Source organism: Copadichromis virginalis, linkage group LG5, assembly GCF_057382275.1.
Source record: "Copadichromis virginalis isolate Kocher_CV1m ecotype Utaka linkage group LG5, C_Virginalis_male_GT1.1, whole genome shotgun sequence".
Classification (NCBI taxonomy): Eukaryota; Metazoa; Chordata; class Actinopteri; order Cichliformes; family Cichlidae; genus Copadichromis; species Copadichromis virginalis.
Window position 1 is genome coordinate 12,329,660 of NC_140622.1, and position 24,288 is coordinate 12,353,947.

Here is a 24,288-nt window from a genome sequence, read left to right on the forward strand (position 1 = left end):
CTATAATTCTATTCTTTAAATGTAGCTCTCTGAACTTTAGCGATCCGGGGTGGCCCGTGAGAGAAAATCTAAAAAAGAATTTGAGCGCAAATGAACCATTTAAGAAAATTCCAGTCAGACGTGTTTGGGGGTAAAAAAAAAAAAAAAGAGGCAGTGGTGACGATTATCTGTTGATCTCGGTTTCCCGCTGATAACTCCTTCAGCTGCATTCACATGGCCAGTCGCTGTCACAGTAGTTTAAGCGCCACCCTCCTTCAGTCAAGTCATATTTCTCAACTGACCTACGCGGCCGCCTTAAAGGAGCAGGACGGATATTCAAGCATCAAATGAGCGCTGCGGGGAGGTGAAACTAGTCAGTGGTAATAACGGTTGTATATTTGGCTGTGCAGAAAATACACACAAAAAAGGATCCAATTACCAAGTGATTTTAGTGATGGTAAATAAACACAGAGGATATTGCTTGTGAACAGTTTATTAGATAGATTAAAGTAGATAACCAATAACTAACAGCAATAACTAATAATAACTAATTTCTCGTTCAATAGTCCAGTGCACAGATGAGTGCAACACCCCGTTTGACCCAGTGCCTCTGGGTGTGATGTGTTGGCAACTCCAATGACACCACATAGTTCGTAGAGTGGCCGGTGGTGGACAGAGTCCCTGCAAAAGCACACAGAGCACTTCAGTGACTTAAAGACAAAAGTGTTTTAAACCATTTCTGTTTTTTCATTGCTACACTGAAGGAAGGATTTGTGAGCAGCCTAAGGTGCCAAGACGTTGGCATTGCGAGTGGAAAAAACTGAGCTGCACTTTCAGATGCTTCATGAAATTAGACCCTCACTGGAGTCTATTTTGGGTGAGTAATAAAACCAGCAAACAGGGATACGCACAAACCTATGACGGCACACCTACTGACTACAGATCATAACCTGAGCCAGAGTTTCACAAACATGGACTTTTCTTTTGTTTTTTCCTCACAAATTTACAAAAAACTCAAATTAATCTATATTATTTCTTATAATCTCTATACTAATCTATATCACTCCTCTATATACTGACCAGCTCGTGTGAGTGTCTTGTAGATAGGGCATACATAGATCCCTGAGGCTGGAGGCTTTCGGTTGGGTTTGGGGATCAGCCAGATGACGGCCATTTGGGTGTAGAGCTCCTTGGGTCTGGACTCTGCGAGCTGACCTGCCTTGTTATCCCAGCGAGCCCCCTCCAGGAATAGACCATGAATGTAGCAGCCTGTGTCTGGTGTTTCTGTTATCTCTGACACTGACTTCACTAATACCTGAAGGATAAATCATCACAAAAAAGTAGGTCAAGACCAGTGAAAACCTGGGTTAGGGTTGGGGTGGGGGGTAAAGTCATTATGAATGTAGCACTTTATATACATACAGATATGAAGCAATGTTCTACATCTGTAAGACTGTTCTTTAAAACATTGCTGCTAGTGAGGCAGCCTACAGTCTGACCTCAAAGTCAAATCCAATCGTGTCAATTGAGGTGCCGAAGCGACGGGCATAATTCTGGAGGGTTCCGGTGAGAAAAGCCTGCGGGAAAAAGAAGCCGCTAATCCAGAACGCAGGTGGAATGCCGTTAGAGATCCATCTCTGTAGGAAATTGATCCTCTGAAGCAGGTCTGACACCCAGGAGGCCAGAGGCTTCAGAGACGGGTAGGCCTGAAGAACGAGAACAGCGGAGTCAAACTGTGCATTCTCAGAAAGCACATTATTACATTTTAGGAGGAGAACAGAAATATCTTTATTTGATTTTCTGCCCAGTGAAATGGCACTTCAAATATTCAAGTCACAAGTGTGCACAATCTAGTGATACAAAAATTAGAAGAAAAAAAAGGATAACAACAGAGAGAAAAAAAGAGAATACATTCACATGTGCAGCCCCTGCTACAAAGTGAGTCACATGTAAAGTAACAGCTGTGTGTGCCTTGCCTTGGCTTTCCACATATCAGGCACCGCATTGTTGAATAAGCTGCGGGCCATAAGCTCGAGCGCGGATGACATCACCACTGAACCTTTCAAAGCCTTCACAGTATCTCTGAGACTCAGAGAGATGACCTCCAGCAGCTTGTTATATCTGAAAGATAAAAAACAAACAAACACAATTACAAGTTACTAAAGCACTAATAACCACATGCCCACAGTTTGAGTAAAACGCAATTTTCAGGGCATGACTTACCAGAAATCTACTAATATGTGTGAGGTAATGAGACACTCCCAGATCAGGTTGATTAATGTGCAAAAATTTCTTTTTGTGCATAGTTCCACAAAAACAGATAAGCATTCACCTTGCAGAGGAATGATGAAATGACCCCGTATGTTTCATTCCTCCTCAAATTTCTTCGTGATAACAAAAAACCTTCACTTAATGGACAAAATATTTCTACTCTCTATATATACAAAAAAAAAAAAGTTTGCTGATCAATACGAATGACTCGGGAGATGCTAAGTCGGATTCTGGGACCTTCAGCCTCCAGACTCACTCTGGACAAATTTCTGACTAATAGTACAGCCTAATGTTACCTGATGACCTCCTGGATGAGCACAGTGTTCATGGACTCCTCGTAGAGCACCGGGTATTTTCCCATCACTTCTTCAATGTCAAAAGGAGGAGGGATCTTTTCAACGATGCCTGCCACTATCTCCTCCACTATCTGTAGCGAAGAAAGAAAAACAGATCATAGACAACACATCACATGCCCCGCACCTCTCAAACTCTATTTAATTACAAAGCAATCAATAACAATTAGTGCTAAATTGAATTATTAAGCAATCAATAACATGATGCTAGTAGTAATAATAAAGACATCTAAAGACAAATGAATCTGTATCGGTACCTCCTCAAGAGTTTTGCCCTCAGCAGATGTAGCTCGGGGCTGGAGACGAACCACAGCTTCTAACAAGCCAAAGGCCTCATTTTGAGCAAAGCTGATGTTAGCGTTGTCATGGAGACCAAAGATCTCAGGTGTGTCATTGATGGGCAAACCACGAATGTATGCCAAATAACCCTAGGGTCACAATTGCCATGACAGCGAGTCAGTCAAGCAGTCAGTGTTTGACATGATCAGAGTTAACATTTTACAGCATTTTTAACAAAATGTCTTGATTGGACTGCATTTCTAGTCTAAGCTTAAATCACAAGCTTTCAGGCTTTTCTGCAATCTGTGTTACTGCAGGCAAATACTCACCGCCTCTCTTGTTATATTTCCTTGTTTGAGAATGGCAGCAAGAAGAGAGAAAACAGTTTCTATTGTTGTGAACTTGTTAAAGAACAAACTCACACAAAGGGAAACACACTGTGGCATTGCAGCACAGTAACTCATGTGATAGTTTAACTTCTCTGAGCTGTGGAAACTTTTGTTCTCTATGACTGATTTGTATTTGATGGCTGTGTGACTCATGGTGTTTTACATGACTGATGTTTCCCCCCAGGCTTGGCTAACTTAGCCTTACTTCCAAAAAATGCATATAGCATGACTCTTTTCTGTTTTTTAAAACAAACATACTGTATGCCCCTATTTAAGTTTGATAAGGCACACACTTGCCTTTTATACTTTGCTTGTCTCACAATCAATAGCCTGTTATAAACTCAAAATTATGTATAGTAAACAGAGAGTTCTGAGTTTATCTAACCTTGATATCCAGTTTTGTGTCTATTTGCCGGTAGACTCCAGATGCACAGTAGACGTGATCACTACTGAGGACAGCAGGACAATAGAAGTCCTCCACCACACTGAGCAGACATCGTCTGTCCCAGTCATCTGTCACACGGCCACCATAATTAATCTCTCCTGCAGTGTATTTTAGAACCTGGACAGGTGGAGGACAGCAATGGGAGACAGACAAATGAACATGCTCAGCACAGGCAGATGCACACACATAATTTCTACCAAAAACCAGAACACAGGCGTCTTTCCTAGATGGCCTGTGTTTCTGCTTATAGCTTATACATCAACTATCTGTAAGAAACATTCTTATAACTGTAAGAAACAGTATGTATAAGTAGGAGCAATTTGAAACATCATCTTCAAATAGGTAATGAAACAGAGACAGAAGTGTTGCCTCCACCTTGTATGGGATGTCCTGGTACTCATCCAGGAACATTTTGAGCTGGCTGATACAAATGTTCAGGTCGCCATCAGTGAACTCATAGGGAAAGTTGAAGCCCAAAGGGCCAAACTTTCGTCTCTCCAAAGCAATTCCATGGAACAGGCAGAGAGACAGCAGCAAAGACTTAAAGTCTGCTGTCTAGACAAGAAAGAAGAGTAGAGGAACCATTCATAGCAAATCTACACACTGGTTTGAGAAGACTTTACTATATGTTGTCAAACCAAAGCAGCAGGAGCTAAATATGGGAAACCAATCAGAGACACTAGAAGTACTTGAGACAGACCTTGGTGGAAGAGGAGAGAAAATCATTAGTGAGCCTCATGTAGGTTTTCTGTAGGTTGGCCTTGATGCCTCTTGGAGGTTCAATGGTCATCTTGGAACCATTCTGCAGAACAGACACCGGGAACTTATTGCTGGGAAGACTTGTGAGCCACAGGCGGAAGTTCTCGTGCACCTGTACAGGAAAAGAGACAGATTTTTCCCTTGGAATATAAAGGATGAAAAAGCTCTGTGTCCTTGGCTAGTCTAGCATATACACACTGAGGATCTGTTTTGCTTCTGGTTTATATTTGTGTCCTCTTGTTGTCACCTTTAGTGGGTTGATGTTTTCAATAAGTCTCTCCAGGGTAGGCATCCAGCTGGGTGCCAGATGACAGTTCTGGAAAAAAACCCAGTGACCTCTTTCCATGGCATCGTGCATCATACTCTCAGCCCAGGGGCCCTGAATCACACAAATGACAGCATTTCTGATAGGTTTAATCATTATTGGAGAAGCTGGTCTCATAAATAATATTTTGACTGTGGGCCTCAGTGCATCTGCCTACAGCTGAAAGGTTTTGGACACTCAGTTGAAAGACAGAAATTGAGAAGGGGGATACAAAAAGCCTGACACGAGCCAAGATCACGTAATTGCAAGTAATGTGATGCTAATGTCTATTGAACGTCTAAAGTGTGCTGCTAGAAGAATGTTGCCAGCACGGTTTAAGGTTTTTGGACACTGAGTCTGCATTTATCATTCAAGCTTCTTAAGCTCATTTATGGCCCCTAGAGTACATTGTCCTGGAATGGTCATAAATAGTGAAAACAATTAGCACAGCGGTGCTCTCATTCTCATTCTCACCAAGACAAATGACACTGGCCTGGTTCAGTGAAAATGTGATTTACAGCAGATTCCTGTGAGTCAGAGTGTGTGTGTGAGAGAGAGTGAGAATTCCCAGGCCCCCCTTCTAAAACTGACCTGGCCTTGGCCAAGAGAGATGGCGCTCATTTTCTTGGAGAATTGCATGACATCAGCAAATTTGTAGAGGTCAGCAGCAGGGTCGGTGCCAGGGGACAGAACAAAGATCAGGGGAGTGGAGGAAGATGACTCTGCGAAGACGACAGACAGGTCTGATGTCTGCAGAAAGATGGAAAGAGAAATAAGCCATAATTGATGTTATCACATACTGTGTCATAGTGTCATGTTACTGCACACAACTGAGATTTACTATGCATTTTAAGACGGGAGAAGTACTTTACCTGAGGCTCTATGAAGCGCTGTCCTAACTCAGCAGCAACAAAGTCCTGCAGGCCTTGAATGAGGCAGTCAGCCCTCAGACAGCGCAGGACCAACAGCTTCTGGAAAGAGTCCAGGATGACATCCCACGCTCCTGGGAGGGGCTCCCTTTAGGCAAATATACAGACATAAGCACAGCTTGTTAGACACTCACAGCTTCTGCAACGTACAAATGAAGGTGCAAAGTGTGAATGTGTTAGCACGGTGTTTGGCTTTACATACCTGTGAGGCTGGCTACTGTCAAAAATTTTCTTGAAGCCCTCCAGATGTTCAGGGAAGCTTTGCGCCAGGTTAGAAAAATTTTTCAGAGTGCTGAGGCCTAAAATGTCCTGCCAGGCACGTTCTGACAGCCAGCTTACTGCTGGGTTGGCCAGCTGTTGGACAGGCATTGCTCCAGACAACAGGTAGCGCCACTCGACCTGTCAAAAGGAGGCGATGCAGCTTCATCACGTGTATTTAGGCTGCTTAAAGAAGATGACAGATCCCCTTCTTGCCGTTACTCACCATGTCAATCTTTTTGTCGTTCATCATGATGCGAGCGCACAGGAGAAAGGCAAACATCAGTTTGTGTTTCTCAAACAAGCTGCGACATATATTACCATAGAGGCTGAAGGTGAAATATTCATTGATGTTCCAGATTCTCTCCTCCACTGTGTCTGTGTGAAACATGTCAAGAAAAAAGGTGCTACCATAACATTGTTCACATCTGGTTCTTGTGATTTTGTTATCTTCACACATGTAGTTCAGTGTATAATCTTGCTGACTACCTGCACTTCTAGAGTTGGCAATACCAGACAAAAAGATTCCCAGGAACCACTCCAGAGAGTACTGGTACATTGGGTCAACATTGGACAGATCTGACACGCAGAAGAAGAGGATCTGTGCACGCACAGCCACAGGGACATACTCCAGACGGGCAGCATCAATGTTCTGCTCTGTCTTTTCTGCTGCCTTCACTTTAGCCTGCCAGAAACCCCAACATCGAAAACAGAGCAAATGTGGCTTAAAAGTTTAATGATGCATCACCAACATTTTATGAACAAGGGTGTAAAGAAAATTATTTAAACACTTCCCCGATATACAATATTGGACACAAAACTTTTCCACTGCCTGACCTTGATCTCTCCAGCTTTGATCTTCGAAGCCTCCAACACTCGGATGAGCTCCTCATTGTCCACAGGATTGCCTTCTGTGGAGCTGAGTCGGAACAGTATCTCATCCTCAATTTCTTTCAGTTCCTGCTTCATCTTGGCATTGCTGGTGATTAGCTGGTTCTTTGCAACCTCCAAGTCTTGCTGCTCTTTAGCCACCACCATCCCCAACAACTGGTCTTGTAGACCACTGAATATAAATAGAATGCACAGTCCCACAAATTCAGACCGTATGAGTAAGTATCACTAACAGAAACAGGTTTGCAGGATTCAGGACAATGTCCAAGCAATTACATTTTAACATCCTGCCAATCTTTTCAGTTATGGACTAAATAAATTATAATCACAGCAGATACTAAAATTAAAATGTGTGTTACCTGGGTGACAGGGTGAAGTTTATGAGTGTGACTTTGGCAGAAAACTCTGGAGAGTAGTGTGGGTTGGGCAGCTTGGTTGTGAGGTACATCTTGAAAGACTCGTGGTAGTCGATGAGTGAATCGCCCAGTTTCAGTAAAGTATGGCCTTGCTGCTTAAAAGTCTTAATAGGTGTGAGATAAACATAGTGGTGTGTTAGAAAGGTGAATAACACTGAAATAAAAAGAACCATTTGTTTGCAGCAGGTGTGTGAGTAATTACCTGTTGTAACAGGACAGGTTCTAGAGCAGGATCTAGTTCTTCCCCCACATTCTCTAAGAGGCAGGGTTTACCGAAGCGGATTGCATTCTCAAGCCTGCGCAGGAAGTCCCGGTCACTGAGTTTCACAACCTCCAACCCACTGTCCTTTTCCTGGGTGACCACAGGAAACATTTATGAGTAAGCAGTAAATCAAAAATCTATTTAAGCATGTATGTGTTAATAATATGTCCAGAGTTTGTTACACATCACTGCAGGTACCTGTGATGTTGTTGTTAACATATTAATTATGTGCACTAGAAACTTTATGATACTGACACTTGATCATATAATTACATATCACATTAAAAAAAATAAATTAAAGGAACACTTTTTAATCAGACTATAGCATCAAGATAGTTAAACTTATGGGATATTGATGTGGTCAGTTAAGTAGCGGTTGGGGTCAGTTTCAGTTTCAGCTGCTTTGGTGTTAATGACACTAACAACAGGTACACTGGAGGGTCAATGAGGCAAAAACAGCAATAATTTTACAGGTAGAGGCCACTGACATCTTCCCCTTCTCATCTTTTCAGCCTTCTGTAGGTCAATCATTTTCATTTCCATCAAACAATGTGGCATCCTGTAATTCCTAACACAATCCCAAGCAAATATCTGTATAGTTAAATGTATGTTAAAGTGTTCCTTTATCTTTTTTGGGCAGTGTATATCCAAATACTGCTCTTTTTCTTCTCTCAAGTTTTGACATAATCAGCACAGTTTGACCTCACCATGTTTTTAATCCATGTGTTTGCTTGTCCCTGAGGATCAATGAAGAGGGCCCAGCGCAGAGAGTACTGAGAAATCACACCATTTTCCACAGAAAGGTTGTCCTTGGGCAAACCTGCTATCTACAGGCACATAGAAATAAAAAATAACATTAACACAATAAAAAGTCAAATTAACCCAGAAAGGGTGAAAAAACAAAATAAGGCACTCCTATGAATAAATTGCCTCCAACCTGCCAGGTGCGGATGTTCACTGGATCTCCCAGAGTGCTGACCAGGTTGGGTACATCAGTGTGTGGAACACCCAGCTCTTTGAAACCTTTCAGCAATTCTTTAGCCATGGCTGCTCGGTACTCTCCCTGCCCCCCCCCCCCCAAAAAAACCCCAAACAAACAAAAAAACAAAAACAAAAATAATCAACACACAAATTATGCTTCATTGATAACTGCATATACAGTATATTGTATTGTGGGAGAGGACCAGATGGAGACATGCTAAAATGAGGAATATAGACAGATACAGTGCAACATTTTATTATGATAAACTTACAGTGAAGGGTCCCAAGTATGCAATATATCCTGCAGACAGAAGCATGTCACCGGCTACGTTACTGATCATGTAATCCAAATGTTGTACTGTCTCCTTCCAACGCACTTTTTCATCTGCCAATCCACCAATAAGCTGGGAAATATAAAAACAGACTAACATTTAAGGACACATAGTAACTGGTATCGTAAACCTTTCTGCTTTCTGTTGTTTTATTTTTTCATATTTATGTATATGTTCCAAACAGTTTTAGTATATAGACTGAAACAATTGCATTACTATATAAGTTAATGTGTTGTTTCTAACTGCTTGATTTGGCCATGTGGGTTGTAACTGTAATTTTTACTCCCAGTTGTCTGACCTTGTCTGCTCGGACGAGGCGAGCCTCACATAGTTGATACTTATTGTCCAGCTCGTCCTTCTTAGCTAGGCAGTCCTGGTACTTGGCCTGCAAAGTGGCAATCCCAGCTTCAACTCCTGCCAGTTTCTCTTTGGCTTTATCCAGATTTCGCTGGGTTTCTGCTAAGTCCTCTTGGGCTGCCTGGAGAGCTATCTGCACGCAAATTTACACATTTACTGTTTTGATGACTCTGTTATCTGAAAGACATATTACTATATCAATTGTATGTCACACATAAATAATTAACACAGTTTTACCCTTTTAGGTTCCACAGCCTTCGCCACAAAGTTATATGCATGCATGGCTCGCACCCACTGGCAAATGGAAGTGCAAGCTTTGGAAATCTTGGCAATGGAAGCTGGCTGAAATTCCTCATTATCTATATATGGCTGGATTAAGCTGATCACATTCTCTGGGATGTTATCCTGCAGTATAGGAGGCAGAAAAAGCTGCTTTTAATACACTGCAAACATCAAACACTGAAACTTGAAGCATAAACTCAAATCTGAGAAAGTCAACAATAACGTTCTCGTCAATACATACTACACCTTATCATATTTGAAGAGACTTTCCAGAAACTTTCCAGGGTCCTGGAGCAGACCCTTCCCAGGCTCCCAGTAGTCATCAACCTTGGTGCCAGGTTTCTCCCCGGGTACCTTTTTGGGTTTGATGCCTTTCATAATGCACACTGCTTCAATAACCAGCTTTACACCTTGAGGAGGTCGCTGCATGGCTCGCACCTATATAAACCCCCCAAACAAAAAACAACTAAAAAGTTACTGATACTGTACATCTGCACATATCTGATATGTGAGAAATATCTTAGCCAGTCATTATCAAAATCCCTGACCTCAGTGACATCATTCTTGTTGAGTGACTTGAGGCTGGCCAGGGCGGCATCCAAGGCTGGCAGAGCTTCGTCTAAGTCTCTCTGAGCATCTGCTGCAATGGCTCCTGCAACACGGGCCTTCTCTGAAGCTTTTGCCTCCTCTTCTTGCACTGACCTACGGGTCTCCTCTGCAACCACTGTGTCTTTCTAGTAATGTAGAGTAAGAATTACACTCAACATACACATACAAAGCATACACACCTCATACAATGCTGAACAAAAGAAACTGGTCCCAGATTTGGTTGCTCTAACTCTGACTGTATTGTGGTCAAGAAAACTACATTAATGTTTTCTTACTTTAATGGTCTCCATGGTAACTTTAGTGTCCTTAGCAGCCTCCTCCAAAAGAGGTCTCATGGTCTCCAGCTCCTCTTGCATTTTACTCACACCTTCAGCAGTGCTAAGAAGCTACAGGACCATCATATAACAGACATTCAACTAAGACTTCTCATTAAATGCATGAATTTAAACCGTGAACCATGAATTTTCTTGTTATTATACAATGCCTTGCCTTCTCCAGACCAGTATTCATGCGTTGTCGAGAACCAGACAGCTCTTGTTTTTTGCGTCTAATGAGATCTGAGAAGATTTTGAACAGTTCCAGGTAGCTTTTAGGTGTGACATAATTGTGTCGAGAGAGTTCAGCCATGTACTGTTCACTCTTCCTGGCCACCATCTGGTGAATCCTCACACACATTGTTGTCTACAAAAAAAAAATCAGTTAGGAAAAAAAAAATATAGTCACTAGTGTAGCTATTTGTGTCACCTTACAAAATCAAAGGATAAAACTGTGTTGTAGAGACCTGGAAGCTGCTTTTTGTGTATATTAATGCATCAGAAACGTTTACATTTGCTCTAAATCCAAACAGCAGAAGCAGAAATGCAGATTCTTGGCACAGCAAAACACAAACCCGTAACAGTTTAAGAGTCATTTTTCAGATTACTGTACATTTTCCCTAAAATTTCCAAACGATTCATTTTTATCTCTTAGGTCTGAACAATTTTGTGCATAGTTGCAAATAATGAAGGATTTTAGAACAGAGCAGGATGGTTTTTTTTTTTTAACTTATTTGGCCCTTAATGTGAAAAAAGAAAGCATAAAGACAGATGCTGACTATATAGGGAATAAAAATGATCAATTAACCCATGAAAAAGGAAAGTATACAATGCTAACTCTCAAACTTAACACCGGTGGCAAATTGGCTTCATCTTTAAATGTGTGAAAGCTATCACCATGGTTGCTACAATGTCTTATTTTTATTACATATACTTTGAACATAGTGCTTTCTGGCTTTGTCTACATGCATAGACACAAAATCCAGGATTCTCACCAGTCCCCTCATGGCAGTTGGGTTTGCTTCCACTTGAGGTATCTCACTAAGAAATGATGTGGCCACAGCCAGGAGAGCCTCCTCTGGCCAAGTGCTGAACCAGTCTATGGTACAACACGTCACCAGTGAAGGAAACTGCCTCATTCGTGCACGAAACACCTCACCGATGGGACTGTAGTGGAAAAAAAGAAGAATGCAAATATAAGCAGCAGGAAAGGGAGATTACACATTAAAACTCAGCGTTACTAACCTCATGCAGAGAACAGTGTGAATATTGCTGCGAACTCTCCTGATGTAGGCAGCCATAAGATTGGCTTTAGTTGGCTGGTGGCCCAGGTCTAGCACCACTGGCTTCATTCCCATCAGGATACGCTCCTGCTCATCTGATGCATACAGGTTGGGCACATCACCGCTATTCAAAATGCTGTTGATATCCTCCAGGAACAACTCACTCTTAATCTGGTGATTGGACATTTAACAGTTAACTTTTAACAGTGAGTTTAAAAATTGACTCAGGTTTTGCGTAGTAAGTAAAAGTACATATCCACACATGTAGTTTCTTCAGCTTATTATACAGTCAAGAATATCAGATGGTAAGAATGTGCGGCAGTATACCTGTGTGTCTACAAAGAGGAAGGTGATCTGCTGGTTCTGGAGGCCTGCCTTGAACATGATGTTTTTAATATCTTCTCTCCACTCAGTGTGGCCATAGTTCTTAGAGAGCTCAATCTGGAAACACTCATATTCTGATCTGAGTATGAACAAATGCTTTGTGAAAGCTGAGCCACAACATGATTGGAGCACATTCTCCATGTTTCTATAACAATTAAACTTTAACGTAAAATAAAAGCAACCAAAGGCTGATAGTTGTATGTTACTGAATCTACATCTCAAATACATCTCAGCTATAAGAATGATAGGAATCTTACATATAAGAGGCCAGCTTAGTGAGTGACTGGCGTCCACTGCCACCCACTCCAAGGAGCAGGGCATTGCCTAGGGGCTGCCGCAAGATCCGCCTGATACGACACACGTGCTCAATGGCATCCATAAAGAGCACCAGTTTCATCTTGGTCATGCTGATGTGATTGTAGTCTTCCATGTACTCCTCCATTACTTTTACCAACTAGACAATTTCATATAAAGAAAAACAAGATTAAAATTAGTTCTGCTGAAAGGACAAAAACACATTCATGAGGCCAACAGAAAAAGATCCATGATTATAAATCAGCTGTTTGAAAAAGTGAAAAGAAAAAAAAAAATCACCCACCGAAACAATTTTTAAGGCTGGAGTAACAGCGCTCACCTTCTCTTTGTCATCTATGAGTTTATAGCCTTTGTGGTCAGCTCTGGGATCCATGAAATCTCCGTACAAAACAGGATGGCAGGGGACAACCTCTTCAAAGCAGCAGTCAAATTCCTCAATGCAGTCTTTCAGGACCCCTTTGAACCACTCTCTATCCTCATCACACACCAGGCGGTCCTGGAAAATCCGGCAGCTTTCGTGGTACCACAGGTGGAGCAGCTGTACTTTATCCTAAAATAAACAAGCAAAAAAACCCAAACAAAAAAGCTAACTTTGGACTTGGGATTTTAAAATAATCTCAGCAGTTGCCACTGAATTATTAATGCTCTGCTCATATCTGTAAGTCCTGTCGTCTGAGTTTTGCAGGTCGATCTTAAAGTGCTATAATGTAATGACATTACTTATTTCATTGGTTACAGTAAAGAATAAAGTCATGTGACATTAGGAAACGAAAGGATAGACCTACAATGTATTCAACATTATAAATATGACTATTTAATCATAACTACCAACATAACTAATCATGTCAGACTCACCTCTATCATTCTAGCTTCAGCCATGAGGATGCCCTGAAAGACTTTGGATAGATCTCTGAGATTGAAAGTGTAATGGGATTTGGCTGGAGTTGGGAGCAACTGGGAGGTAATGGTAGAGTAGACTCGGATAGTGGCATCTACAAGAGACTCATTCAGTGGCTGGATTGTTGGTACGGGTGCTGATAGGAAAAAAAGAGAGAGATAGAGAGACACACAGAGAAATAAAGAAATGCATTAGATTGGAAGACTTTCACAAAGCACTGGTCCAAGTTTGTTTTTTCCAAAATCCTCCATTTAACAATTGAGCTGTTTTACCTGACCATAATTCAAAAACACTTTAGTTCTTTTTGTATTAAAGAAACACGTATAAAACTGACTGAGTATTAGGAACATTTCCATTTTCTCTATCCCTAAACTCACTGCCTGGTTCCTTTTTATTCATATTTCCATGTGAAAGAGAACAAATAATGAGCCAGAATGGTTTTTAGGCTAATATCTATCCTGCATTCACTAACATAACGTTAACATGTGGTCTTAAATTCAAACCCAGTGGTAGGACTCGGTAGTTCTGCTTACCCATCCAACTTCCTAGAATGGTAGAAAAAATGTTTTTCTTGCTGGCATCATCCAGTTCAGTAAACGACAAGAAGTTGAAGTGGCGTGTGAGGCGCTGAGTTATCGGGTTTCGCCCTCCACCTGGGGGTCCCATGGCACAGGCAAAATTGATATCCACTAGTTGCCTGAAAGTCCCTGTGTACCAACAAAAAGAGAACGCTTCATTTCTGATCCAAAATATTGAAATAAAACACAAATTTTAGTGTTGGAACATGAACGATCAATGTTGTAAGAATGTCCTCAGATGGTACAACTAGGCAATTAATACAAAATGAAGCTAAAAGGTTCAAATGTTTACACAGAAATATTCCTGGGAACAGTAAAAGTGAGAACATGAAATAGGCTGAAAGCTCTCACCTATCTGAGTCCTGTCGTACCAGCCTCCGTGGTCCATCCACTGCCTCAGCAGTTCAATGGGAGGCTGAGCCCCATAGGTCTCCAACATGGGCATGTTTAGGTCATCGATGAAAAATACAAAGTACTTCCCTATTGGAGGTCCAAACACACCTTTCCACCTGACACACAAGCACATGCACCAATCAAAGGGCGAGGCTCAGCGATATTGTTGCCTTGCTGAAAATATCTAGTTGGTTTAATTTGGAACACACCTTTTGTCTACTTTGCTGTCAATGAAATCTTGAGTCTGATTGGCTGAAGTGCGGGCAGAGAACATGAGGAAGTGTGTGATATACTCAGCAGACATGCTATTTAGCAACTTATTTGACATGGTCAGGGTCTTTCCTGTGCCAGTTGGCCCAATACAGAGCACCTGGAAACACACACACATTAAACAGATTAAACTGTTTTAATCTTTTCAACATTTTCAACTTTCCATTGAAAACCTTAAAAATTACTTTAATCACAGGAAGCTGCACTCACAGGTTTCTTGTTGGTTAAAAGCATATCCAACAGGAAAGACATTCTCACTGTGTCTGCAGTTGGAACAATAATGTCTGAAAAATTTGTTTCTGGGGTGATTACTACACTCTCTGCATACTTCATCCAGCTGACCCACTGGACCTATAGTACAGAAAAAAGGCTGACTCAGCAAAAAATGAAGCGATAGTTTCATCTAACATCTATGCAAAAATTTCTGTTCGTTTACTTTTCCTCCCTCATCTTCATCGTCACCATCCTGATTCCTTATTCCATCATCAAGTCTGTAGTCATACACCGAGCCTTCTTCTGGAAAACACAAGTTGATCTGAAGGAGAAATACATTTACAATGTTGAAATAAACTGCTGTCAAAAATTATCCAGTGAACATATATTATACTTAATATATATTCAATGTGTCTGGGATGCCAAAGCAAAGATGATAAGCTGACCCTCTCTTCTCCCATTTTGCTTCTGAGCCACGCACTGAAGCGCTGGCAACTAGCTGCATCTCCTGTGGCTCCTACACTCCACACCAGACAGAAAAAGAACCAGGGCTCAATCAGCTCCTTTAGATGGTCCAATTTCGCTTGAGGTGGTGGCCTCTCACCCTAAACAATGATGAAAGACTTGTGAGGGAAGGATGAGTATTATAAGAGACATTCTGACACAGCCAAGATTGACACAAACCTCTTTAATATTGAAGGGAGTGAAGAAGCAGTCCATCATTTTAAGCAGACTACAGGTAAGGTTGCTGTCCAGAGATGCGATGACCTCCTTTACTGAAGTGCGGACAAATGTAATGGAGTCCTGAATAAAATACAGAGAATTAAACTGTTTTTATAAACACTGTAACAGCCAGAAGCTTTAATATTATACTGTCTCAGTTATGTTGACTACTCTTTTACCTGCAGAAACCTGTCAAACAGAGAGCTGAGCATCTCTTTGTATGGTTTCAGGGCTTTAGGAATCTGCCTCAGCCAGCACTCTGTGAAAGGGGTGAGTCCCAGAATACTTGGCTCCAAGTAAACCATACCACAGCGAGACACTGTAGCCGGAGATGCAACTGCCAGGTCCTGCACCTCAAACATCATGGTCATTACCTACTCGAGAAAGATGCAAAACAAAATTGGTGAAGAGATAACAGACTGACTGAAAACCCAAGGTTGGGAAAACGAAACCTTCATCTTACGTCGGTGAGCTTAATGATTTCGCCAGAGCTGAGACAAAGCTTTTTGTTGTCATCCAGGACAGTGTTCAAGTTCTCAATCCACACAGCATCCACTGGCCCGTCAAACATGTACCACTTTTTCTTCTGGTCCATAGATGCTACGCCTTGGCGAATAAGACACGAGAGGATACCGTCTGTCCTACACGGGTGGAAAAAAAGCCAAAATGTTGGTGCCTTTTTTTAAACTCCTCTATAAATCGTGTCAGAAGGGGCATTCTTACCACTCATGTGTGAGCAGGTCATACTCTCCATAAAGTTGTCCCATGGTAATTGACTTTGGGTTGAGGACATATGTTTGAACAGCCTCGTAAACACCACCGCTCACAGAGGGCTGGCCCTCCAGAGCTGTTATTGCTGCACCTAGAATCTCATAACACTAAAATGCACAGTGTTTATTAAGATAAAGTAACACAAAAACATTAAACACAAGAACAACATGAAAATGACTCACTTTGGTTTTCCCTGATCCAGAAGGTCCCACCAACATCAGGCCATGTCTCACCACAGTGGTTTCATACAGCTGAATACACTTATTAATATACCCTGGAATGCCCACCAGTTCTGTTATTAACTCATTCAAAAATAAAGACAAAAGAAACACTTTTAGAAACACTGACCATCGACATCTTTGAGGTTCTTCGCAGTGCAGACATTACGAATGGACTCTTCCAGTGTGCCATAATTGATCGGCTCCTGTTTTATCTTGGGAAAAAGATCAGACACGATGCCATTGAAGAGCTTCAGGTCGTCCTGTAAAAACTTTGGTACATTGACATCTTGAATGGCCCGAAGACAAATCAGCTCCTACAGGACAGATTGAAAAATAATATCATTTTTAAATTTGTAATCAAAAGATTTTTCACAGCTCACAAATCTACTTCTAGATACACACAAGAGAAAAATAATGGCACCTCGTTCATGTTCGGATTTTCCCTTTTTAGGTTTCCAGCAGCTGAGATCACAGTCTTAACAGCTCTCATACCAAAATCATAATGATCCTTCACAGGACAAAACACAAAGGTCATCACAGAGTTCAACACTTTGTAACATTATGACTGTACATACAGTTTAATGTCCTATTTGCCAATTTTACAAAGTCAAAAACTAATAAAAACAAAAATGAATTTCTGTTCAAACTGACCAGATTTACTGCAGTTTAGTTAGCTGTTCTCATCATTTAGTAAACAACAAACACAACATGAACATCAATATTAAAGCAAAACTACACAAACCACAAAAAAATTACCAGAAAAAAGCAGAAAATTTGAAGACTCTCTACCAATGAGTGATAAAAATGCTCACTGGTAGAGAGTAGTGTATCACTCCCAACTGTGGCAGATTGTGTATAAAATACAATCGTTTCAGTTTTCTGCTGTAAATGACACTGGTGGTGCCATTTATAGCATCTATGAGGAGGTATGAAGACTCCTCTGAGTTCATACCTGAGAGCTCAGCTGTTCAGAGGAGAGTTTGAAAGTTGTTGTGATCTTGTTGGAGAGAACTTTGGCATCACTGAAGCCAAATGAGTATAGGGAGATCTCAGCTATCATCGCATAGTTAGGGACCATCATGGCCACGGGACGAAACAGGGCCTGTGGAAGATGTGATCTCATTTTTTGAACCTCATCAGCTTATCCTCAGTGTTACAATGACACAATTAAGTTCGAGTTATCATGTCAAACCTTGAGATTGTCAGGCAGTTCTGTGCGGCCAGCATAACCAGGATTCATAGTGATGAATACCGCGCAAGAGGGGACAAGAGGGATCTCTACCCCCTCGAACACAAACCTCTCTGCCTAAAAAAATAACATACATAACATGCATAATTATCTTTTATAAAAAGAATTAGGTAATATATATGTATACATATTTAAGTGATACTTAAATCTGTAGCTGGTAGGTAGGGGGGTGTGAAAGTGTAAAAAAGTGCAATCAGCTTCTCACCCGTTGCTGCTGGGCCTTTTGTATAGTGGTGATCTGCTGCGCCACCACGGACAACACTTCAACATCAATACGATTAAACTCATCAAAGCAGGCCCAGGCACCAGAGCTACAAAGTGTGAGCCAGATAAGGAATCACAAATGTACGGTGCTACATTTTGTAACAGCTGAATCATTGTGTCATACCAACAAGCTGTTACCTGGCCAGTCCTTTGAGAAATTTGCCCATTGCAATAAAGTCCAGCTGATCAGAACAGTTGAAAACTACCGTCTGGATCGCCAGAGCCTTTCCAAGGTCTTTAGTTGTTTCTGTCTTTCCTGTGCCTGCTGGACCTGCGGGTGCCCCTCCAAACTTCAGGTGCAGAGCTCCTGTCAGGGTCAAGTAGCATCTAAAAAAGCCAGATTAGTGTTCAAACTGGTGAATGATATTCAGTTAAAAGCAGGGTAGAGTAACCTTTACCTGTCAGTGAGTGGAGTGATGACCAGCCGCCCAGAGTTACCAAGGTACTCGTAGCCATACAGGAATTCTGCATTCACTGCGCGGATGTACAAATCACCTTTTGCCCAGTAGTATCTACAAACAGCATCGCATAAATGTAACACTCCTTCTGCACCTACAATGTTTCACATTTACCCCATGAAGGAACTGAAGTAAAAACAACAGCAAAATAAGAAGGAAACCTTAGCTGGCTGATCCACTCAAAGTCATTGATGCTTGAGACCTCCTGCTCCACCATTTTGGCTGCTACATCTTTAGCATGGACTTCTATGACAATAAGGGCAGACAGCACAGCTCGCTGCATCTTGGAGAGCTGTCCTCGCACAAGCTTCACCAAGTCCCCCAACTTCACAAAAAAAGGTAGAATGTTAACAAGGTTGTTAGACTCTCGTGTGAACAGTGTTCAGTGCAATGAGAGCCATAAAATGGCAATATTTTTGACTGGCTAGTCTAAATCACATCCACACCTGTGTCTGTAGTTGGGGATAAAGACGAGTGGCTAAGTTTCTCTGCTCCAAAGCGTCTGACACCTCAGCGGTCCAGAAAACCTGACAGCCTGCTATCACCACTTGACCAGGCCATGATAACACCCACTCTACACGTGGTTGCTGAGAAAATAGATCACATAGCATCTTATTGAAATGCCTATTACGTGTGAAAAACAATAAAATTCAGGTTCATGTACCTCATGGTAGTCTTTGAGTGACCGGTCAATGTTATCTCTTAAAGTAGCTTTCATAGACTTCTCCACATCCCTCAGCCAGTCCTCCACATTACCAGTAGGACAAACTGGAAAGAACAGTTTTACCTGTTCCCCTTCTCCAGAGTACATGTGTGTGATCTGCAGGTCTGACTGAAACTGAAGCTAAGAAACGATAGAAATCCAACTTCATTACTTAACTACTTTAGCCATGTTTTGCACATGTTGTCTTAATATGTAATAGTGAGCCAAAGCAAACCTGTGCAATATTCTCAAAGCATTTACGCAGGTGTGGCTGAACTGCAGTGGGATCTTTGGTTTGGGACAGAATCTCCAGGAGCTCATCATCTGACAGGAAGTAAAACCTACAAGCAAATATTTAGGGTGCATCAAACACAGTTACTTTGTTACCTACACTCAAAATCTTTATAACAGGTAACAGGAAAAGGCAGTTTTGAGGGGTTTCCTCACTGTTTGGGACGGCACGTAGAAAAAGTTGATTTACAAAAGCTCTTCACGTAAAATTAAAAAAATAAATAATTAATTTTAAAAAATATATATTTTTAACGCTGATCTATTTTGTCTGTGTCTTACCTGGGGAATAAACTTCGTTTTGTTTCCAAGTACTCACTGAGACCCTTCTGCACCTGTTCCAAAAGTCCGTTACAATTCTTAAGTTGCGTTAGTAGATGAGCATCTGGAAACAGATCGATCACCTAGAAACATTCACAAAAACAATCATATATAGTCCACAACAACTTGTGAACCACCAGTATTCTCTAGTTCCACACAGAACTCTAAGCCTCTCTCTGACCTTTCGATTATTAAAGGCACTTTTCATAATACTCCTCCAATTTTGCTCCATTTGCTGGTATCTTTTTCCTTCTGTAGGCAGCTGCTGATTGATGTCATCAGAACTGAATATGGGTTCTAGGTACAGCCACGAACGCTGGCACATCAGCCACTCCTCCAGTACATCCTGTATACACCAAAAGAGGGCAGCAGCACAACATGAGAAACACAAATCACAAGACTTCCACAGCTGATAGGTGTCTATGTTGTGCACCTGAGTCATTCTGAGCTTGCTTTCCCAGGAGTTGATTCGTGCCTCAAATGTTTTTTTGAAGGGGGACAAGGACATGCTCTGTGTCATGACAATGTGGTCATCGAGCAACTGAGACACTTCATCTGGGCTCGTTAAAATGTAAGTTCCTGTGTTCTTGTAGGGCAAAACATCAATGACTACTGTGAACCACTCTTTTTCCATCTTTTCCAGGGCCTAGGTGAAAAGGTATGGGAGAAAAGAGGAAGCAGCATCAGTTTTAGCTAAAAAAAAAAAAATCACACACTGACAGTGTACATAGCCAAAATGAGTAGAGTCCCTAGTGCTTTAAAACAGCAGAAGCATCCCTATCTGAACTACATTTTGCAGATGATAAAAAAAAGACACAACATTAAAAAATTTTTTTACAAACACTATATGAAACAGTTTAAACAAGGATTCTTGTTCAGCAGCACCTGTTCAATAGAGTATTCTTTCCCAGCCACCTCGGCCACTTGAGCTATGTCATCCACGTAGTTCTGTAGGCCAAGCTCCAGGCAGTGAGACAGGGTCAAGTTGGCTTTAGGCATGACTTTAATTTGAGTGCGTTCTGAAAGCATCTCCCAGTGGCGGCTCTTCATCCCTGGGTTCCTTAGTCCCTGAATTAGAGGGACGTAAGGACGGAAGTCCTCAATCTTGCTGAGAATTAGATTTGCCACCATTTGGCAGTCTAGAGTTGTGTAAGACACCAAGAAAAGCCCATTAAAAAACAACAATGTCAGTCATATTTTGAAATGGAAGGCACAGCTTTGTGAAGTTTAAATGGTAATACACGTATCACCTACCAGGAATGTCGTTGAACTGTTTAATACATTTGTGGATGGTCTTGTAGGCTTCAGTGACAATGTGCTCAACCTGCTCAGGATCAATGGAAGACAGTGGGTCACAGAACCAGCTTTCACTCCAGCGCAGCCAATCAGAGGTGGTGGTCCATAAATCTCTATAAGGCTGGAAGTCTTTTACAAGCTTCTGCACACGGTCATACTGTAATAAACATTAATGCCCATAATAAATAGATACTCTTTAGTTTTTGAATTAATCACACAAAAATCCTTTAACCCGAGCCACTGTTTTACTTACATTTGTGACTGTCATGCCGAACAAGCGTTCCCTGTTGTTGTAAATTTGGGCCATAGTTTGGCACTCCTTAAGTTGCTTGCTTGTCTGCCTGACCTTGTTGGCCATCTCATGGGCATGATCAATGTCTCCATGGCTCGCAAACCTAGCAACAATCATCTAGAAACATACAGTGACTACTTTAGAACCATGCAACATCAGTATAATTAGAAGCTCTGTCATATAGTGGACACATGCGCTGCTCTAAGTGTCTGCTTAATAAAGCAAAAAACAATTCAAATCAGTTTGATCTACGTAGCACCAATTCACAACAAGAGTTGCTCCAGGGCACTTTATTTTGTAAGGTAAAGACCCTACAAAAATACAGACAAAACTCCAGCAAACAGATGACCCCCTTTGATGACGGTCTTGGCGACATTTGGTATAAAAAACTCAGTTTTAACAGGAAGAAACCTCCAGCTAAAAGTCTGTGAAGGTTCTCAGTCATCCAGGTCATTGTAGTCTAAGGAGCTTGGAAAGAAAAGCTAAAAGTAAAAAATATAGTCGATTGAGTTGACCTGTAGATTAGCTAAATGCTCCTCAAAGTTGCTCTGCTCAGTTAGATGGATCTTGCGGAAGCACTCCTCATCCTCCAAGTGCTGGGTGGCTACTGGTTCCATTTGGTTGATTATCTTTTGTGGCCATTCAATGGCTTTCCACCTGCACAGATAAGTCACTATAAATCTCACAAAGTCTCCTACAAGGTATCTAAAACAAATTCCCTTTTAACTAACGCTAATCATACACTTACTTTTTGTTGACATCATTGTTGGGAAGAGAGTGGAAAAATTCTTCTATGAGCTCGTAGTCTGACAAGGTCTTGGCAAGATGTTCCTGTTTGCAGATGAGAAAAAGAAGGATGGATTCATAAAATAATTCTTAATTTAATATGTACTACAGAAACACCCACTTCACCCATTCGACCTTGTAACTCTTAAGCTGTTCTGGGATTTGTTTCATCCACTGCCTCTTTTCACTCAGTTCCTCGATGCCAAAGGGTTTCTCACGTAGCTTTCTGTTAATAATTTCACATTCTTCACATGCCTACACATAAAAAAATAACCAAAATTTAAGAGAAAAACAAGAAAAATGTCATTTCAAGCTGAATTTAAGGATGTCTTTAAAAATAAATAAAAATAAATAAATGAATAAATAAATAGCAATTAAAGTTATTATTATTCATGTTCTCTTAGAAGAAAATATTTAGCCTTACCTGGTCAACCTGAATACGTAGCTTCAGAGCAAGGTGGTCTAGTAGTGCCGTGGCTAACTCCTTTCTCTTTTCTGAGAGAGACTTGCGTACCCCGTTAACACAAACATGAAATGGACCAATCACTAGGGAGGATGGCAAGGACTGTTCAATTATTCTCTTTTCTTTGAGATGCTGCTGCACCTCTTTTTTCAGTTCTTGGGATGTCATTTCTGCACCACAAGATCTGGTAGCCAAATGATGGGGACATGAGAGAAACAAGAAAAGCACGAGTTCATTCAGTAATAGGCCACATATCCAACAGACCCACATCTCACACTTGTGAAAAGTGGGCACGTCACTTCAAACACAGACTTACGTGAGAATGTAAGCTTGTATGTCCAAATTGTGCAGCTCTAAGTACTTCTCATACTCAGCAGCATAAGCCCTGAGAGGTATGGTTGCTTGTATTAGAACATTACGGATGTTCTCCCTCAGCTCGGTTATTTGTGGTTCCTCCAAATGCACTGACTCAAGTAAAGGCTCCCCAACCATAAATAACTTCTGCAACACAAACTGGTACAGGCACATGCAAAACTATTCAAATATCAGTGTCACTTTCAAAATTCATCATTATAAGAGTACCCCCCATTTCTTTGCATTTTACTTCCAAGGAGCTAGAGTTTCTTCTGATTTTCCAAAGTAGTCTTGAGCAATACAGGGAGTGCAGAATTATTAGGCAAGTTGTATTTTTGAGGAATAATTTTATTATTGAACAACAACCATGTTCTCAATGAACCCAAAAAACTCATTAATATCAAAGCTGAATGTTTTTGGAAGTAGTTTTTAGTTTGTTTTTAGTTTCAGCTATTTTAGGGGGATATCTGTGTGTGCAGGTGACTATTACTGTGCATAATTATTAGGCAACTTAACAAAAAACAAATATATACCCATTTCAATTATTTATTTTTACCAGTGAAACCAATATAACATCTCCACATTCACAAATATACATTTCTGACATTCAAAAACAAAACAAAAACAAATCAGCGACCAATATAGCCACCTTTCTTTGCAAGGACACTCAAAAGCCTGCCATCCATGGATTCTGTCAGTGTTTTGATCTGTTCACCATCAACATTGCGTGCAGCAGCAACCACAGCCTCCCAGACACTGTTCAGAGAGGTGTACTGTTTTCCCTCCTTGTAAATCTCACATTTGATGATGGACCACAGGTTCTCAATGGGGTTCAGATCAGGTGAACAAGGAGGCCATGTCATTAGTTTTTCTTCTTTTATACCCTTTCTTGCCAGCCACGCTGTGGAGTACTTGGACACGTGTGATGGAGCATTGTCCTGCATGAAAATCATGTTTTTCTTGAAGGATGCAGACTTCTTCCTGTACCACTGCTTGAAGAAGGTGTCTTCCAGAAACTGGCAGTAGGACTGGGAGTTGAGCTTGACTCCATCCTCAACCCGAAAAGGCCCCACAAGCTCATCTTTGATGATACCAGCCCAAACCAGTACTCCACCTCCACCTTGCTGGCGTCTGAGTGGGACTGGAGCTCTCTGCCTTTACCAATCCAGCCACGGGCCCATCCATCTGGCCCATCAAGACTCACTCTCATTTCATCAGTTCATAAAACCTTAGAAAAACCAGTCTTGAGATATTTCTTGGCCCAGTCTTGACGTTTCAGCTTGTGTGTCTTGTTCAGTGGTGGTCGTCTTTCAGCCTTTCTTACCTTGGCCATGTCTCTGAGTATTGCACACCTT

General features: G+C 41.3%; 1 protein-coding gene across 1 annotated transcript; it reads right to left on the reverse strand.

Moving 5' to 3' along the window:
• Positions 1-456: 456 nt before the first annotated feature.
• dnah1 (dynein, axonemal, heavy chain 1) lies at positions 457-19,014 on the reverse strand. The gene is made up of 53 exons (XM_085455965.1): positions 18,877-19,014; positions 18,592-18,755; positions 18,371-18,484; positions 18,111-18,299; positions 17,914-18,019; positions 17,652-17,765; positions 17,412-17,561; positions 16,881-16,967; positions 16,587-16,773; positions 16,421-16,512; positions 16,191-16,345; positions 15,931-16,108; positions 15,647-15,841; positions 15,429-15,548; positions 15,191-15,349; positions 14,968-15,066; positions 14,742-14,882; positions 14,471-14,631; positions 14,220-14,377; positions 13,824-13,997; positions 13,248-13,426; positions 12,712-12,942; positions 12,335-12,531; positions 12,021-12,156; positions 11,656-11,864; positions 11,406-11,577; positions 10,586-10,777; positions 10,372-10,482; positions 10,036-10,221; positions 9,734-9,925; positions 9,443-9,610; positions 9,147-9,338; positions 8,789-8,920; positions 8,473-8,598; positions 8,243-8,362; positions 7,476-7,625; positions 7,217-7,377; positions 6,804-7,029; positions 6,456-6,651; positions 6,193-6,344; positions 5,911-6,107; positions 5,652-5,796; positions 5,371-5,529; positions 4,723-4,854; positions 4,417-4,587; positions 4,092-4,271; positions 3,657-3,833; positions 2,861-3,031; positions 2,547-2,677; positions 1,956-2,100; positions 1,479-1,685; positions 1,060-1,294; positions 457-660 (listed from the first exon to the last, which is right to left on the reverse strand). Exons 2-53 carry the CDS (start codon positions 18,711-18,713, stop codon positions 539-541), a joined length of 8,301 nt encoding a protein of 2,766 aa, XP_085312091.1. The 5' UTR covers positions 18,714-18,755; positions 18,877-19,014; the 3' UTR covers positions 457-538.
• Positions 19,015-24,288: the final 5,274 nt, after the last annotated feature.